This window comes from Aulonocara stuartgranti, assembly GCF_965226115.1.
Source record: "Aulonocara stuartgranti genome assembly, chromosome: 1".
Classification (NCBI taxonomy): domain Eukaryota; kingdom Metazoa; phylum Chordata; class Actinopteri; order Cichliformes; family Cichlidae; genus Aulonocara; species Aulonocara stuartgranti.
In genome coordinates this window covers 19,146,691-19,163,841 of record NC_138939.1, presented here as the reverse complement: position 1 = coordinate 19,163,841, position 17,151 = coordinate 19,146,691, and the positions used below count along the sequence as shown (strand labels likewise).

At 40.2% G+C, this 17,151-nt stretch overlaps 2 protein-coding genes across 10 annotated transcripts in view; one reads left to right on the top strand and one right to left on the bottom strand.

Annotated features, from left to right (window-relative positions):
• Positions 1-4,173, top strand: part of myo1ea (myosin IEa) — a 49,711-nt gene extending 45,538 nt beyond the window's left edge. For 2 of the 3 annotated variants that reach the window (XM_082527589.1, XM_082527590.1), the window contains 3 exons: positions 549-584; positions 2,432-2,601; positions 2,688-4,173. In XM_082527589.1, coding sequence (XP_082383715.1) covers positions 549-584; positions 2,432-2,601; positions 2,688-2,764 — 283 coding nt within the window. In that variant the 3' untranslated portion in view covers positions 2,765-4,173. The remainder of the gene's footprint in view (positions 1-548; positions 585-2,431; positions 2,602-2,687) is intronic. The other variant, XM_082527591.1, reaches the window with a different exon arrangement.
• Positions 4,174-5,899: 1,726 nt separating this feature from the next.
• Positions 5,900-17,151, bottom strand: part of rnf111 (ring finger protein 111) — a 37,479-nt gene continuing 26,227 nt past the window's right edge. For 5 of the 7 annotated variants that reach the window (XM_082539040.1, XM_082539038.1, XM_082539041.1 and 2 more), the window contains 9 exons: positions 15,549-15,801; positions 13,888-14,194; positions 13,686-13,811; positions 13,253-13,361; positions 12,657-12,737; positions 10,352-10,447; positions 9,975-10,061; positions 9,477-9,580; positions 5,900-7,543 (listed from right to left, as the gene is read on the bottom strand). In XM_082539040.1, the coding sequence (XP_082395166.1) occupies positions 7,426-7,543; positions 9,477-9,580; positions 9,975-10,061; positions 10,352-10,447; positions 12,657-12,737; positions 13,253-13,361; positions 13,686-13,811; positions 13,888-14,194; positions 15,549-15,801 (1,281 nt within the window). In that variant the 3' untranslated portion in view covers positions 5,900-7,425. The remainder of the gene's footprint in view (positions 7,544-9,476; positions 9,581-9,974; positions 10,062-10,351; positions 10,448-12,656; positions 12,738-13,252; positions 13,362-13,685; positions 13,812-13,887; positions 14,195-15,548; positions 15,802-17,151) is intronic. The other 2 variants (XM_082539044.1, XM_082539043.1) reach the window with 2 other exon arrangements.

Below are 17,151 nucleotides of genomic sequence, written 5' to 3'. Positions count from 1 at the left end.
GAGCTCAGCTGAAAGAAATCAGCAGTTTATCAACTCATCTTTTTGATTTTCAGCTAAAAACAAATGTCGCTCGTTGTCCTTAAACTTAATGTGACACAGCACTGTTTTAGCTCAGCTTTGAAATCCCATTTGATGAGAATTTACACTTGCACCTTAAACTATGTGGATCTTTTAGTCCCAGGAACTTTTCTCAAAGAATTTAAAGGTTCCTTCTGACTCTTTCTTGCTCTTTGTTGGTTTAAAACCCTAAGTTCCTCAAAAGGTTCCTGTTTCCCGGATAAACTCATGTGGTGGAAAAGTCCTTTTTTTTCCTATTGATTCTGTGTTAATAAACGTATGAAGTCATGTAATTATTTGGCGTTGTGTAACGTACAGTTTTCCTGTGTTTAGATGTCCAATGTCCAAACCCAGTTTCATAAAATAAGACAGTAGTCAGGCTCGTGTCACGAACACAGTTATAACCGTCGTATTAAAATGACTATAGACACTCTCACACATAGCTGTGTTTCTGTATTTTGACATAATTTGGATAATTTATTCTTTTGTAGTCCTGGAGGCAGACCGCCCACTTCAAACGGAGGAATGTGAGTTGGAGTGTTTGCAGTGTTTTGACTGGTGTTTCATGAGTGCAAAAGTTTGCAGCAGCAGGAAATGCTCATGCATATTCTCTTGTATGATTAAAATTCGACTTCCTGTCGTAGTATGCAACTAAGATTTTATTTTATTTTTATTTCCTGCTCCTGCTGCTGCTCTGTTTCAATCAAGTGGGAATTCTTTCTCAAATTTTTTTTTTCATTTGTAAACAAGATTTCTGGGAGGTTGAAAGAATCCTTCTGTGCTTTTATTGATTTATTGATTTATTTTAATATTGGTTCAATTTTAATATCACAGGAGTAAATAATTTTATTGGGTCAATGCATAAGTTACATATGTATAAAACAGGCTGCTTCACTGCCTGTTTAAAGTTCAGTGTATAAAAGACGGATGTGTCATACGGCACTAAAAAGTGAAGCCACTGGAGATGTGCCTCAAACCTGCGTTCTTTTTCGTGGCCAGCAGGGGGCGACCTTTCTGGTTTTAAACAGAAGCCCGGTTGCAGTGAACACTACAGCTCATTGATCTATGGCCTTACTTATTATTTGTTTTTTTTTTGTTGAAGTTGATACATAAGACATCTACAATATAACTCATGTTATAGATTATCCCTACAGGATAAAAAAAAAAAACTATGATAAAGCAGGGTATGAGCTCTCTTTGGTCAGAACGTCAGAACACCTGAATGATGATGATGATGGTGAATTTGCTCCGCCTGACCAGCAGGTGGCGCCATAGAGACTGCATCCCTCTTTTATTTACAGTGTACACCGATCAGCTGCAAAATTATACCTAATATTGAGTTGGTACCAAAACAGCTCTGACCTGCCAGGGCATGAACTCCACTAGCCCACTGATGGCCACAACCATCAGGGAATAGTTTCAATGAAAAAGTGTACATGGTCTGCACCAACACTTATGTAGGTGTTACATGTCAAAGTAACATCCACATGGATGGTAGGACCCACGGTCTCCCAGCAGAACACTGTCCAAAGCATCATGCAGCCTCCACCAGCTTGCCTTCTTCCCATAGTGCATCCTGATGCCTGGTCTTTACCAGGTAAAAATGGACACACCTGCCCATCCACGTGTTGTAAAAGAAAACATGATTCATCAAACCAGGCCACCTTCCTATATTGCTCCATGGTTCGGTTCATTGTTGGGCATTTTGTTGGTGGACAGGAGTCAGCACGGGCACCTGGCTGTTCTGGTTATTCTGACTCCTTTCTATCAGAACCAGCTTGAACTTTCTGGCCAATTTGAGCTACAGTAGCTCGTCTGTTAGATCGGACCACAGGAGCCGGCCATTGTTCCACATAAGAGCTGCAGTTTTGAAGGCGCTCTGACCAAGTCACAATTTGGTCCTTCTCAAACTTGCTCAAATCCTTCTAACATCAACCTTGAGGTTTTCACTTGCCCCCAAATACATCCCGTACACTAACTCGCGCCGTGGTGACGAGAGAATCAGGTACAGCAATATGCAAGTAATGGAATGCAGCCAGTATGCAGAAAAAAGGTGCTGCTGACTTGGGATCAGCACTCTGTGCTCCTGAGGGCTTCACAAACACATTTTAGGTTCAGTTGCAGGCATAGAGATGGCATGCACCATATCGCCATCTTGTGTCTGATTTATGAACTGCTGCTATCTCTTTAAAACACTTTCCGTTTGATTACAGTGTTGATTGGAAAATGAAAAATCTTAATCCTCAAATCGGTGTTTCCTGGTTGGTATATGGTATAATGAGATGGTGGTTATGCATGCCCTCGTATTCTGAGATCGACCATAGACAAAGTCACAAACGCGTTTCTCTCTTTGTTTCTCTCGATGTTACCTCAGGGCCCACAGACCGTCAGCCAGCAGGCCTCCGCCGGGAGGAGGACGACCCAAGCCTGCACCCAAACCCAAGCCCCAGGTGCCCCAGTGCAGAGCTTTGTACGCCTACGATGCTCAGGACACAGACGAGCTCAGCTTCAACGCTGACGACGTCATCGACATCATCAAAGAGGGTAAGCGCAGGGCGAAAAAGGCATTCAGGGGCTTATTTGTCATCTATTTTTCACGAGACGCTAATTTAGTCGTGTTTGTCGGCCAGATGTGTCCGGGTGGTGGACAGGACGCCTTCGTGGGAAGCAGGGACTTTTCCCCAACAACTACGTCACCAAGATCTAGGAGCTGCAGGTTTCACAGCACACGGAGGAGAGAACGCTTCATCCCAGCTGACCTTCTCAGAGGAAGGGGCGGAGCTTAGAAGCTTACAGTTGGAGAGAGAAGCACAATGAGACACTTCCTCCACTTTACTGCCTTAGAGTACACGAATGTAACTCCCGGTTACACCAGCAGACTAAAAGATCATCGAGCTTGAAATGAGGCTCTAAAGACAAAGAAGACTGTTTGACCCCAGGGTCTGATTTCTTTTCCCTTCACAGTCCCTCTGAGTACTGAACAAAACTATTTATTGTATTTATAGCTTCTGTGTTCTCCTTACTGTCATTTATATCTTGCTGAGGACTTTTAGCTCAAAACATTTTTGAAGCGCTGGAATGAAATCTGCTAAATCTGTGGGACCAGGCTGTGATTTTTACTCTCAACACGTTGTTTTGTTTAGCTTGTTTTAGATGAAGGTTTGATTGCCGAAGCAAACGTGGATGTGTCCGTGTCAAAAATGAAGTGACTGCTGTTTTACCAGGAAATATTTATTTTTGGTGCAAAACTGTAACTACTTTCCAGGAACACATATTCATTAAATCGCCACACTGTGATTTCTAATGATTAGAAATACCAAAGCAATACCCAAACCAGTCAAAGGGCAGTGTAGTAAAGTGGTTAATCACTATGTCTTTGCTTTTCTAGCACACCAGTATATTAGACTAACAGTAGAGGCCATGTATACTGTAACCTGAGCATGCTGTCTGCGGTCTATTAGCACTTTATTAGCACCGGTACTACCTTGGACACAGACATCGTTCATGCCACAGCCAGTAAGTCAAGTTGATGAAGGACAAGTTGCGAAGATAGCAATAAGTCGCTTTGGTAATTAATTTGTTTACATTAAATGTTAAAAACAGGCATTTTAGATCTGATTCTGTATATGTGTTCATATGTAGGAGGATGCCTGGTGCTGGTTAGAATTTAAATTAAATATTTTTTTGTTTTGTATTTTCTCTGAAGGATTTTAACATGCTGGTTTTCATCTGCCTTTGTTGCTCACAGATCTGCTTTATTTCCTGTTCCGCTCGGTGTGGTTACTATCACAGATCACGGTGAACGGATTTTTGTTTCGTCAAGTGCACCGATTTGTTTTTAGGTGAATTTGTTGCCATTTTTCCCTGTGGCGCTGCAAACTATTTAACTTGTGCTCGACTGTTTCTGCACATCTTTTTGCACTGCTTTCATTACTTACACATTCCTTTTTTTCCCAAATAAAATAACCACATTATACTCTGGTCAGTGACAACTGCTGGGACTTCTGTCATAAAACCTCTGCATCATGAAATATAGTTTGAACAGATGGTGGAAAGTATCCTTGTGCAATACACAACAGTAGATCAGTCCTTTAATAAAGCATGTAATACTGCATATTTAACTGCTTTGGTTTGTTTTATTGTCAAAGAGGCTTTCATGTTGTTTACATCAAATTCTGACCCTGCCATCAGAATCTCACAGCAGATGTTTTTCCAATCTTCAGTTCTGTAAATATTTGGTGAACCTGTGCGATTTGAAGGCTGAGTTTCCTGTTCTTAGCTGACAGGAGTGACACCCACTCCTTAAGGTCAGACGTTTCTACATTCATAGATACTTTTCTTCATACTTTGGATTAGTTTGATTAGTTTTCACTTAATGATGCCTTTCTATCAGCACAAAGCAGTCTGGTCATCGAGACATTCTCTGGTGTCAACAAGGTATTTTCTGTAAATTTTAGAAATTGGTACTCAGACCTGGACCGTCTGTCACCAACATGCACGCCACATTCAAAGTCACTTAAATAACTTTTATTTTTCATTCTGATGCTCAGTTTGAAAGTCAGCAGGTCTCATCTTGGCCTTGTCCACATGCCTAAATGCACTGGGTGCTGCTGTGTGTTTGGTGATTAGATATTTGCATTAATGAGCAGTTGAATGGTGTACCTAATGAAGACCTGGAGGGTAAATGTAGTGATGTGTATGCCTTTTTTAAAAGTAAATGTCTAAGCTGCAGATTTAACTGTTCAGTAATTTTTTTTTACCAAAATCTATGTTTAAATTGTGACTGTTTTCTAAAGATTGTCTCTCAGCCCAGCTTTACAGGTACAAGAGACTTTTACCTTGAAATAGTTTTACTCAGCTGAAACAGAAAAAAATGTATCTGTGCTGGCAGGAACATTTCCTACTTATGTCTTCTACATTGTTTTTATTGAGGAGGATCTGTCACACCCTCCACTGTGCAGCTGCACTCAGGGCCACAGCTTTGCTGGAAGACTGCGTTTCATTTCCACCTTGTGGCTACAATCGGTACTGCAACATTTTGAATAGTTGACCTTTAACATTTATGTTATCTGAGAAACGTCTTCTTTTATCGGTTGTGATAAATGCGTTTATCTTCTTTAGACACTAGTAGTTTTTAATCACATTCATTTTAACTATGGACCATTTCGAAAAACTGACTAGACTTGCTCAGTTTCTTCTGTCTTTTTGCTTTAACAAAATAACAATTTCCTAAATGGAATCACCTCACTCACCTGGTCCATAACAGACTTTCTAATTATTTATATCAACTTATTAAAACCAGAACAGCACTGATTAGAGAAAAATGATTGATTAAAATGATCTTACATTAATTTATTATTTGAAAATAGAAGTCCTTTTTAATAATACAATAAATAATGACAATAACGAGAAAGAATAAACTTGATATCATCTACATGTTCTCGATCTAAGGCTTTCTGAGATTACATATCACAAAAACGTCTGGAGGTCAAGCACTAGGAAAGTTTGGAAACTGCACATCTATTCTATCTATATCTATCGCATCAGATTAATATATAATGAGATTAGTAAAGAGTAAATGTGCCTGTAGTAATAGTGATCATTTTCTATATCTGACTGATTTTTGTACATTTGTGTATTTATTTAACCCAAAGATGAAGTTTGGGAAGTCAGGTCTGTAAATTTGTGCTTTTATGTTGGTTTTTCTCCAATATAAAAGATTTAAGCTTTTACATGATCTTTAAGCCAATGCAAATTTAATGACAGATAAGCATGTACTATGAAAGCCAGTGAGAAACTCGCATGTCTGATGAATCAGAAAAACGCCAAAGAAACGACACAATTAAGTTATCCAAGTTTATTAATATCATTTTTTAAAACTAATAGAAATCCCACAGAATATGATCCTGGTGCCTTTAAGTCAATGAATGCATGGCTACCTGCTTTAAGTACTGCATTTCAACACTCCATTCAAAATTGTAATTTTTCAGTTTTTACTATTCGTCAGAGTGGAAATACATGGCCTCAGCACACTGTCATATTCACTACGGTCCTCCTACCCTTTTCTCTCTTGTGCAAGTCTATGCGAGTGAGTTAGTCGACAGCATTAGTGTTTTTTTCTTTTCTTTTCTCAGCGGCCAAAGCAGACGCCGCTGCTCAACTACAGAGAGACAAAAAAGGGAGGGTGGGTGAAATGGTTCGACGTGTGAGAATAAACAGTAAATATTCATCTCCGATTGAGCTGTGTATTTCCCTCTGAGCACACACGCACGCGCGCACACATATACACACAGGAAATCAACGCCACTGCCAGTTTCAAATTGACAAAATGATCCCAGGTTGCGGGGTCGTGCGTCGACCTGAGATCACCTCACATAAACCTAGCGTCCGCAGGCCCGTCTGCAGGAAGGAACCCCAAACAGAATGAAGAAAAGATTCACAGCAGATCCCGACAATCGTTCGGTTTAGAAAGAACAGTCAAAGAGAGGGAGGTGACATTCTTTTTTCTTTGTCCTCTAAAATACATCGGATGGTGGCGGTAACGGTGTTGTAGTCAAAATGAAGGTGCTGGAAAACGGGGGAAGGGGCGGGTGGTGTAATCGTAGCAAAGCGTGTGCATATTCTGGGAGTGAGGTGAACATCTGAGTTTATTTCCACTCTAGAAATACTGGGTGTGCACTAATACAGCAGCTGATCTGTTAACATAGTTCCCTAGTTAGGAATGTCTTGATTTACTTAAAAAAAAAAAGAAAAGAAAGGAAAGGAAAAAAAAAACATCTCTCACTAACAATCCACATCTTCTAAACATAAACTAATCAATGATACAATGATTGGTAAAATGAATCCTGCAATGTTGGTTTTGTTTTTTGTTGTTTTTCTTTTTTTTTCCTTAACTGGAGGTTGACATTCTATTCTAGTAAAGCGAGGCATTGGGTTTACAGAAATGCATCTTTACTAGAGCAGCTATCCTCACCTGCAACTTGTTAGGCCGTTTCGAGCCCACGTTATATGTGCAAAGAAATGCATTGCGAGGAAACATGCAGAGAAACAGAACGCAAATGACACTTGAGGAAACGATCAAAAAAGCTACATAAAAGCTTTATAAATACAATAAAATCTTAAACCCTTAATGGAGAATTCTAGCTGTTGTAGTAACATGTGATAGCTGGCACTCTAGGCTCAATGCTTTTATTTTTTTCTCTGTCAGATGTCTTTTTTTTTTAATATCCTTGCAGTAGAGCTGCTGCAGGGGTAATTCATGCCATCTTTGGTTGACTGCAGTACTGAAGAGAAATTAATATGATCTCAAAATAAATTTTTAACAAAAGGGTTGTTAGAAAAGAAAAAGGGGGGAAAAAAAAAACAGCATCAACTCTCAGCAGACAACTGCGCCTCAATGTCCACTCTGCAGATGGGGCACTTCTTATTGGTGAGGAGCCACTGATCCACACACAGCTGATGGAAGAGGTGCATACACGGTAGGCGTCTGGAGGGGAAACAGAGGAGAGAGACGTGAGACAAAGAAATAGATTAAGCAGGCCTTCCCTTTCCCTATCTTGTCTTCCTTCTCCCCAACCCGTCGCCCCTCCCTGAGCCTGGTTCTGCCGGAGGTTTCTTCCTGTTAAAAGGAAGTTTTTCCTTCCCACTGTTGCCAAAGTGCTTGTTCACAGGGGGCCATATGATTGTTGGGTTTTTCTCTGTATGTATTATTGTAAGGTCTACCTTAAAATATAAAGTGCCTTGTTGTGATTCGGCACTGTATAAATAAAATTGAATGGAATATTAACATGCATGATACAGCAGCACTGCCTGATCATGAGCTTAATTAAAATATAGTTTTGGGGTTTTTTTTAAAATCCGATGAAAACAGCGAAACCTATTTCAAAAACAGAAACGATTGCACTACTTTGTCTACTAAAATCTTTGTTTATGGTCACGTGCAAAAGCCAGGAAATCTGTCTGTTTAAATCTATAAACTATATTAATATTATTCTGAATTCATGCATTTATACTCAAATAACTGAAAGTCAGAAATAAACATTCAACCACTAAAATATTTTTTCTGTTCAGGATGCAAGTAAATAACACATTTTAAAAACATTTTTTCTCATTTTGTAAAAATTTAACTTGATGGATAACAACAATAATTATAATTTAGCCTATTAAAAATATCTTTTTGATTAAAGAGCGTGTGAATATCAGTGAATTAACCATTACAGAAACAGAAATAATGATTTTGGTAATTACAGTTCTGTTTATTTGGCATAAATGTTATACTGAGTGGTGATATTAATAAACTTGCTAAGCACTATGTTACTGTTCAGCTATTTTAAATGATCACCAGTGCACCGAATCCACAGCTAACAACAGGCCCCAAAAACAAAGCTTTCAAAACCCAACATCTTTAGTTAATCAAAGACTGAAATTGTTGTTTTCTGTCACATTAAGTCTTAAACCACTGTTGTGAGTAAAATACAAGCTGTATCAAAACCACCGACTCCCAGCCGGGGCTACCCTAACCCAACAAAATCCAGTGGATAAGCTATACAAACATACAGCTGAGTTATTGGTACATTAAAATGTCATTAAGGTTAAATTAACATTAAAATGGCTCAAAAAGTGAATAAGTTGTATTCTGTAGAAGCTGCATAAAAACAGCTCAAATGAATGAAACTGCTGCATGCTGGTACCCTCAATGCAGAGATGGGTTTAAATACAACAACAGCTGAAAGAAGTCAGGAAATGGCTGAAATAGTGAGCTAACAGCTGTAACAGTTGTCCAGGGCGCACCCTGCCTCTCGACCTACGACAGCTGGGGATAGGCTCCAAAAAACAGAGTTAAGTATATTTTACAATGTCAGACACTGTCAATGAGGAAGTTTTTGATTTGACCGGATAAAAGTGCCTTTAAACACTTGAGTCCATCGTATAATTCATATATTTAAGTTTTCATCTGTATTCCTTACAAACAGAGCTGCCATCTGCTTTCTCCAATTAGGGAAACACTGATTTTAAAACACAGTTTAAATGTAAGAATAAAGACTAAATGTTGTTAGTGAGTAACAATAATTAAGGGATTCGCAATTTGTAGTGCACGGTAAAGAAAACAGAAAAACATTTAATTTTTCAGTTTCTCTTAAACCAACAGGGGGCAGAAAATCCTCTTTAAAAGAAATACTTGAGTGAGTGCCAAAACGCAGCACCATGAGGCTTGTAATTTTAAGGCTCTTTGGGATTTTCTGCTGATTACTTTAATGCCTCTGGGTCTTTTTTTTTTTTTGACATCCTATGAGACAATGTGAAACGGCTAAACTACACCTGCTATCCCACCTGTCTCCGTCACACCCTTGAAAGCGTAATTGAACACACAAAACCGAGCGCGGCGAGCGGGACGAACACCCAGGAGGCGAGACATTTACCTGACATCCTCCCCCTCCTCCAGTATTGACAGGCAGATGGTGCATTTCTCCTCTGTGTCTTCATCTGCCCCCTCGTCTTCGTCTTGCTTACCGTGCAGCTTTCTCTGTTTGTGAGAAACGTTTGTTTTTGATGAGCAGTGTCGATCAACAACTGCTATTACAGATGGTTAAACAAAATCCTATGAATTCAAACACAAGCTACTCAATTAAAACACTGTAGTAAGATTAGAAGTATGTATTAAGTTTGTATTTAAAAAAAAAAAAAACAAGTGATATTTTTCCGATAAAGAGGTAACTATGTTTACAACAATACATTAGATTTGGGGACAGAGAGAATGGTCATTTTGTCCTGAAACAGAAAAATGTTTTTTAATCAAATCAAAATGATTCAAATCAAAGTAATTAGCCGAATTCCCTGGCCCCCAAGACTAACACTAACATCTACTGTACATGTGAGCAGAGACATGTTTCCAAATTGATTTGTTCATTATTTCTCACCGATTCTGGGTCTGCGTGCATATTTTTCCCAATAGATGCCCAAGCTTCAGGGGTTAACTGTTGGTCAATGTCTCTCTCCAACACCTTCTGTATTGGGTGGCAGGGTGTTAGATTGCTTATTTAGATACATTTGGAAACCTCTACGGAAACTTTGCCCCAACAGATATCGTCACAGCTGCAAATCTCTGGTAAAAGACACTACAGTGTTTTTCTAAATGCTGGCAAAACATCAGATGTTTGAAATGAGCACAAAAGACCACTGCGCACTCTGTCCCAGAGGCAACTGCAGCATACATTCACAACTATAGACAGCAGCTTCAAAATCTGTAAGCACATTATATATTTATTACAACACACACACTCTGACAGGTCCTCACCTTTTTGTACTTGTGTGGGTAAGTGCACCTCTCTATGGTTCCCTGAGAGGCTCCTCGGTTCACAGTCCCCAGTCTCTCCTCTAAATGCAGCAGGTCCTGATTGGAGGGGGAAAAAGCTGACATTTTCTGTACAAACTGACATTTTTCTTCATGGAGAGGCTTTACCAGCTGTTCGATTAATCAATTAAGCAGATAAAGCCTTTGACTAAATGGGTTTCCAAGTAGTCATCGAAAGTCAGATTAATATTTCTAAATCAAGCCAATGGTTTATGCAGTGTCAGCAGGACAGCTGTGGTTACCTACTGAGCCACTCACTGTGCTTGTTGGCTTGTTGAATTGCGTGACTTGGCAAATAAATTCAACTCACTGAGGCAGACGGCTCTGTGAGAAGAAGCTTTCACGTCACGGCTGACAGACACGTGTTCTGGGAGCAATTTTTTCAGGTTAAAGGTTGCTCATGAACATTTGGCCACACCGAGCTCAGAGGTCAATTCACCATTTTGAGACTGTGAGTTGGGGTTGCAGTGTGAGAAGCTCAAAACGGGAACTATTTTCTTCCTATTAAACCACATTCACCACCAAAGACGACGTGTACCGAGCTAACGTTACAGCTCGTTGTGAAGACGAGCGTTACAGCTACAGTTATGAAGACGCTATTGATCTTTACATCCTACCCCGATGTCACAAGTATGAACCTGCCAAAGTTAGACGCACTCCTTTTTCTTGCGGTGATGTGGTTGATGGGTACAGTTTTCTTCAGCAGAAAGAAAACAATTCCTATATGAAAAAATGCCAACGTTTGTGGAATTTTCTGAGCAATCATGTGATGATTGCGTGGACATGACGCCACTGGTGAATTTTTCAAATGTACTTATTTGGTGTTTCAGGCCAAATAAGGCAACTGGGATTGAGTTCCTTTTATCTTCAATAGGAGGGAAACATTTTAGATAACACTGCAAAACTCAGACTAAAATAATCTGCAGTGAGGTCCATAATTTGTTGCACAACGAAGTGGTTTTTGTAATTTAGCTGCTAAGATTGGATTTTAAAAATCAAACAATCAATATGCCACTGATATGTAGACTTCAACCTTTAAGCTGAGGGGTTTTATGATCATTTTAGATGAACCGTTTAAGAATTACAGCAAATTTTATACCAGCTGGTTTGGTCACTTCTAAAGTTCCTTACACCAATGTGGTCCAGTCTTAAATAGAATGAATTCTCTGACCACCTCAACAACCCCAAAAGATCACAGATAGCATTACCGTCTATAATCAACAGATGCTTTCATGAATATAAATACATGTAGGGTTTGGAACAAAGTGCAAACCACTGGTTACAGGAAGAACAGATCAGAAAACACTGCTTATAGAGTTCTGGGGAGAGAAAAAAACTTGTGTACACGTGTATATATAAATATATATGGACAAGACGAAACAAACGAAAATTAACTTGTACTATGGGTAACGATCAAACTACATCATCTGTCAAACCTGAGGCAATGTTATGACACGGGCAAATATAGCTGCCAATGGAACCGGGTTACCAACGATGTGACTGCTGATAAAAGCAGCAGAATTGTGAAGTACAGGGCAACACATTCTGCTCAGATTAAGACAAATGCTACCAAGCTAATCAGATAAAAAAAACATATTTATCAACGTGTCAGAGCACTCCTTACATTGTGGTACATCTTATCTCCTGACAAACACTGAAGGTGGCAGCAATAAAGGGCTGGTAGACTGTCTCAAATTAACCAACAAGGCATTTGATGATGTCCACAAGTTCATCCAGGAATTGAAAACTAATGAATATAAATTTATGTTATTTCATCAAAAAAACAAATTTTCAGATGCTGAAAATGTGGGACAATCACAAACTGTGATGCCGTTTGATTTAAAATCCACTGTGGTGGTGTAAAGAGGCAAAACTACAACACTTAAGGACCTAAATGTAGATGTGCAACAGGCCTCAGTGAATCTGATTTTGGTTAATCTGTCTCTTTAATAACCCTGCACTGTTTATTAAACGCTAAAAAATTTCCTTGCACAAACTTCCACTAAAACACCGTCTCCCTTCTTTTTCCTGCGACAGCAGCATTCATCCGATTCCAGCGTGCATTTTCAATAAAAACAAACCAACACTGACGCCATGACAGGATCACAATAATGCTGAGTCATGCGGAGATGAGTCAAGCCATTTTAAAATTTATAGTAACAGACAACCGTGATGAACGAAACAGTAACTCGTACTCGTGTTTTGACCCAACTGTCCTCAGGCTTATACATTTACAAACAGTACTCACCTCATAATTTCTTCCGAAGCCAGTAATTCTAGATGAGATGTACCTAATGTGCGGGTAGGTCACTTCAGATATGCCAGTGTGCTGCAGGGGAGGAAGTTTCATTAAGTTTAGCCTTAAAATACAAGGAATGCAGTCAGTCACACTGTAATGTGGTCCATGAAGGGTGTTGTGTCAGCTTAGCTTTATTAAAAATAAACAAAACCAACATGTGCTGCTGCCATTTCTAAAACTGAAGCCAAGTTTCAACAAAATAATGTAATTAATTAAAAACTTCTGAAAATGCAGGCACTGCATATGTGTAATGATAAAGGTCACAGATGATAGATTCCTTAATATAATAATAACATCACAACTGTCGGCTATATTTGCGCAGGATGAGAGTCGAGGATTTTTTTGGATTTGTTGAGTGTGCACTCGAAATGGTTGATGAGCCACTATTAATTGCTAATGAATTATTCATGGGTTCACTAAACCATCCTTGAAATAACTGATGTTATAAATAAGGAGCAAACTCCATTAATCGCAGCCAAACTCCATATAAAAGTGATTCATTTTCATGTATGCTAATGGATGCCTGTGTGCTGAGGGTTTCTCACCATGAAGGGGATGGGGAAGTGGTGCAGTCTTGGGGGAGGGTGGTAGTGTGGCAGGTGGGAGTGCAGGTGCCCTGAAGGGAACGGGGCTACGGCTTCGATGCCGAGCTCCCTGTTGACACAAGGCGGTGAGTCATTATTACATCAAACCACATCAATCCAAATAATCATGTAAGTGCAGTCACATTAAATATCTATAATACTGTTTCTAAAGGGTACTTCACTTCATGGGCATTCAGTTTATTTAACATAGAAAAATAACTTCAGTTTGTGACATGATAGGAAAGACTAAAAAAAATAAATAAGTTGTGACACTGAGATGGGTCTCCATGTTTCTTCTTTGCTTTCTTTTTGGTAGTTATGAAATCTAGGAATCACTGGATTAGCTAGTATGAAACTTACACATTACACACATTACACTCCTGATGATACTGACCATGCTGTTCTCTGCTCAGGCTGGCGAGGATGGGAAGACATAGTTTGTGGCACATGAATGTGGTGCCCATGGCCGTAGTTGGGGTGCATTCTGTGGGGGTGTGGAGGAGGACGCTCGTGTGCTCGTCTGGAAAGACAGGAAAATACATGTTCAGCAAAGAAAAGCCATCAATTATGTAAGTTTAGCCTGCACTGGTACTCACGTGGGGTGCTGCATCATCCTGCGCCTCTGAACCTCCATCCTATACATGTGCGGCAGGGTCTGGTGGTCCGCAGGGAGATGTTGGGCCAGCTGGGCACTTGAATTAGTGAGGTGGTGGGTGGACAGAGACGGGGGAGGGGCGGGCGGCACGGCGTGGCCTGGCGGGTGGGATGACAGAGGTGCATGAAAGGTGTGGGGAATGAGAAATTCACCTTGTGCTGGGGTCTGAGGTGTAAGCTGGGGGTTCCCATGGGAATGAGGACAGGCGGAAGAGGACTGATGATGCAGTGAACGTGTTAGAGGGCCATCTGGGTTTGACAAGAGATAAAGGGGAAAAGTTAAGACTGTCAAATTATGCAAGGATCTTCGTGTTAAAAAAAAAAAAGAACAAATAAATGCAGATATCTTCCGTTTCCAACCTACTCCAATCACAAGTCTAATAGTTGATGGAAAATTATCACTTTAAAATAAAATTATATATACCCAGTATGGCAGAAAGGTTCAGCTTCTCATCTGTCTAAAACAAGATATTTAGCTCCCTACAGTTTTCTTATCGGCTCGCCCTCAAAATCAGTTTGAATACGAGGTTGCTATGGAGCTACTGCGCTCGCAACCAGCAAAGGACATCCCGTGTCTATGACCTATCAAGCCAAGGGACTAAAACCTTTTTAAAGTCAACTATTTAAAACATTGTGAGGCCTGAGCCTTGGACTCATGGGATTTACTTGTTCACATGCTGACCTCACCATTCGAAACTTTTGCTATGTTTAATACAAGCACCAGTTATCCATCCACTTTCTGCCACTCAAGCAGGTCCAGATTGCAGGGTCAGCAGTCTAAGATGAGACACCCAGCCCTCCCTCAGCCCAGCCCTCCCCCAGTTCTTGTGGTGTGGGTGGAGACCAAGACATTCCCAAGTTAGCTGAGATATGAAATCTCTCTAGCATTTCCTTGGTCTGCCCCCGGGCCTCCGTCATTTGAAAGGTCAAATACCTGGACCAAGTGGCTCCTTTCTGTGTGGAGGAGTAGCTGCTCTAATCTGAGCTCCTCACCCTATCACTAAAAAGAAATCCATACAATTTGGAGTAGATCATTTCCACTGCTTACATCTTATATCTCATTCTTTCAGTCACTACCCAGAGCTACCTATAGGTGAGAATAAGAACGACCCCTGAACTGACGGTTCTGTCTCTTTACTATAAAAGACTGGTATAGCATTAGGATTGTTTTAACAGTACATTTTAGAATATTATATATGACAGAAAATAAGAAAAAACCCATTATAGGTCCTCTTGGGGCCTTGCCCGTTTCCTGTTTTGAATTTGAATTTGTTAATATTTGTCCACACTGCACTGAAACAGGGAGGGTGGACAAGTAAGGGAAAGGTAAGGAGAGGCACCAGTGACTCTAAATTTTCACGACATCCCCACCAAGAATCCTCATCGCATTGCTTCAGACTAACCAGATACTGGAAAATTCTGAGTAGCAAATTAAGTTTCTCAGCACTGAGCACATTAACCTGTTAGCCAGCACTAGTGTCTGTGAGCGAGCATTGGTTAGTATTATTGCATTGCAAATCTGTTTTCATAGGCAGCAGCAAACATTCAAAATGCATTTTCAAAAGTTTAAAAAGTCTGATGTAATGTACTGCGTTGTACTCACAAGTTGGGTGCATGTAATGTCTGCAGGGCTGGGGCTGTGTTTGCGGCTGGGGCTGAGCCACCATAGGGGAGTTGAATGAGTCCACCACACTTGGCTGACTGGGCCCAGGGGTGGGCTGGGAAACATAAGCAGGGGGCCGTGAGGTGGAACCTGGGCAGCAAGGGTCAAAGGCTGAAGTGCTGCCATGGAAACTCGCCCCGCTGTTTCCACTGCTCCGAACGCTGCTGTTGCTCAGGTCCACTGGCAAAGTTTGCTATGAAAGGAAGACAGACATTTCAGAAAGAATTGGGACCAAATCTGCAGAACACTGAGCTCGTCTTTCTGAGTGAAAAAAAAAAAACCCATCAGGAACCTCTACTTAGTTTTTTCTCCCTCAGTCTCTAACTACAGTGCTGTGAGGAAGTGTTTGAATCCTTAATGACTTCTTTTTTCACATTTTTGTCACACATGTCAATGAAACTTCATTTAAGACAAAGACAAATCAAGTAAATACAAAAAGCAGTTTATAAGATGGTGATTTTGTAGCAAAAGAAATTGCCCCCTAAATCTAATAACTGGTTGTGCCACTCTTAACAGCAACAATTGCCATAAAGTGCTTGCAGCAACTGGCACAGAGTCTTTCAGATCGCCGTGAAGGAACTTTGGTCCGCTCTTCTTTGCAGAATTGTTTTAATTCGGCCACACTGGAGGGTTTTCGTGCATGAACAGTCTGTTTAAGGTCACGCCACAACATCTGAATCAGATTTACGTCCACTCTTTGAGTGGGCCATTCCAAAACCTTCATTTTGTTTTTGTTTCTTCAGCCATTCAGAGGTGGAGTTGCTGGTGTGTTTCTGATCATTATTATGTGTGTTGTTTTTGGTCAGCAGTGGTTTTGCCTTGGAATCCTCACATAAATGCCATTTTTTAACAACTCTCCTTCTTATTGCTGAATCATGAACTCTGACCTTAACTGAAACAAGTGAGGCCCGCAGTTCTAGTTGATTCCAGGGAAGGTTCACCACTGTTCCAAATTTTCTACACGTGTGGACTCAAGTGAACCCTCACTGTAGTTTACTTGAGTCGCAAAGCCTTAAAAATGTCTCTGTAACCCTTTCCAGGCTGAGAGATGTAAATGTAAATCATATGTTCTTGAGATGCTTTGGCGTGACCTTAAACAGGCCGTTCATGCTGGAAAACTCTCCATCGTGGCTGAATTAAAACAAACGGGCCAAAATTCACACCAATGTGAAACACTCACTTCCAGTTATCACAAATACTTGATTGCAATTCTTGCTGCCAATGGTGGCATAACCAGTTATTAGGGTTGAGGGGCAATACGTTTTTTACACGGGGTCACACCTGAAAAGCATTTTATGGACATAAAATGATGATAAACAAAAATTCTGCATTGACTTATTTTTGAGAAGTACTAAAATGTGTTTGAGGATCCGAAGCATAAAACAGACACAAGACAAATATGCAAAATGAAACAAAACGACTAACAAATCAGAAAGGGGGCAAGTAGTTTTTCGCAGCACTGTAAATAAAACATTAATGATCACATTCACTGATTGATTCCAAATGCATCATGAAGCTTTGACAAAAACAGGCTCAGAAGTTG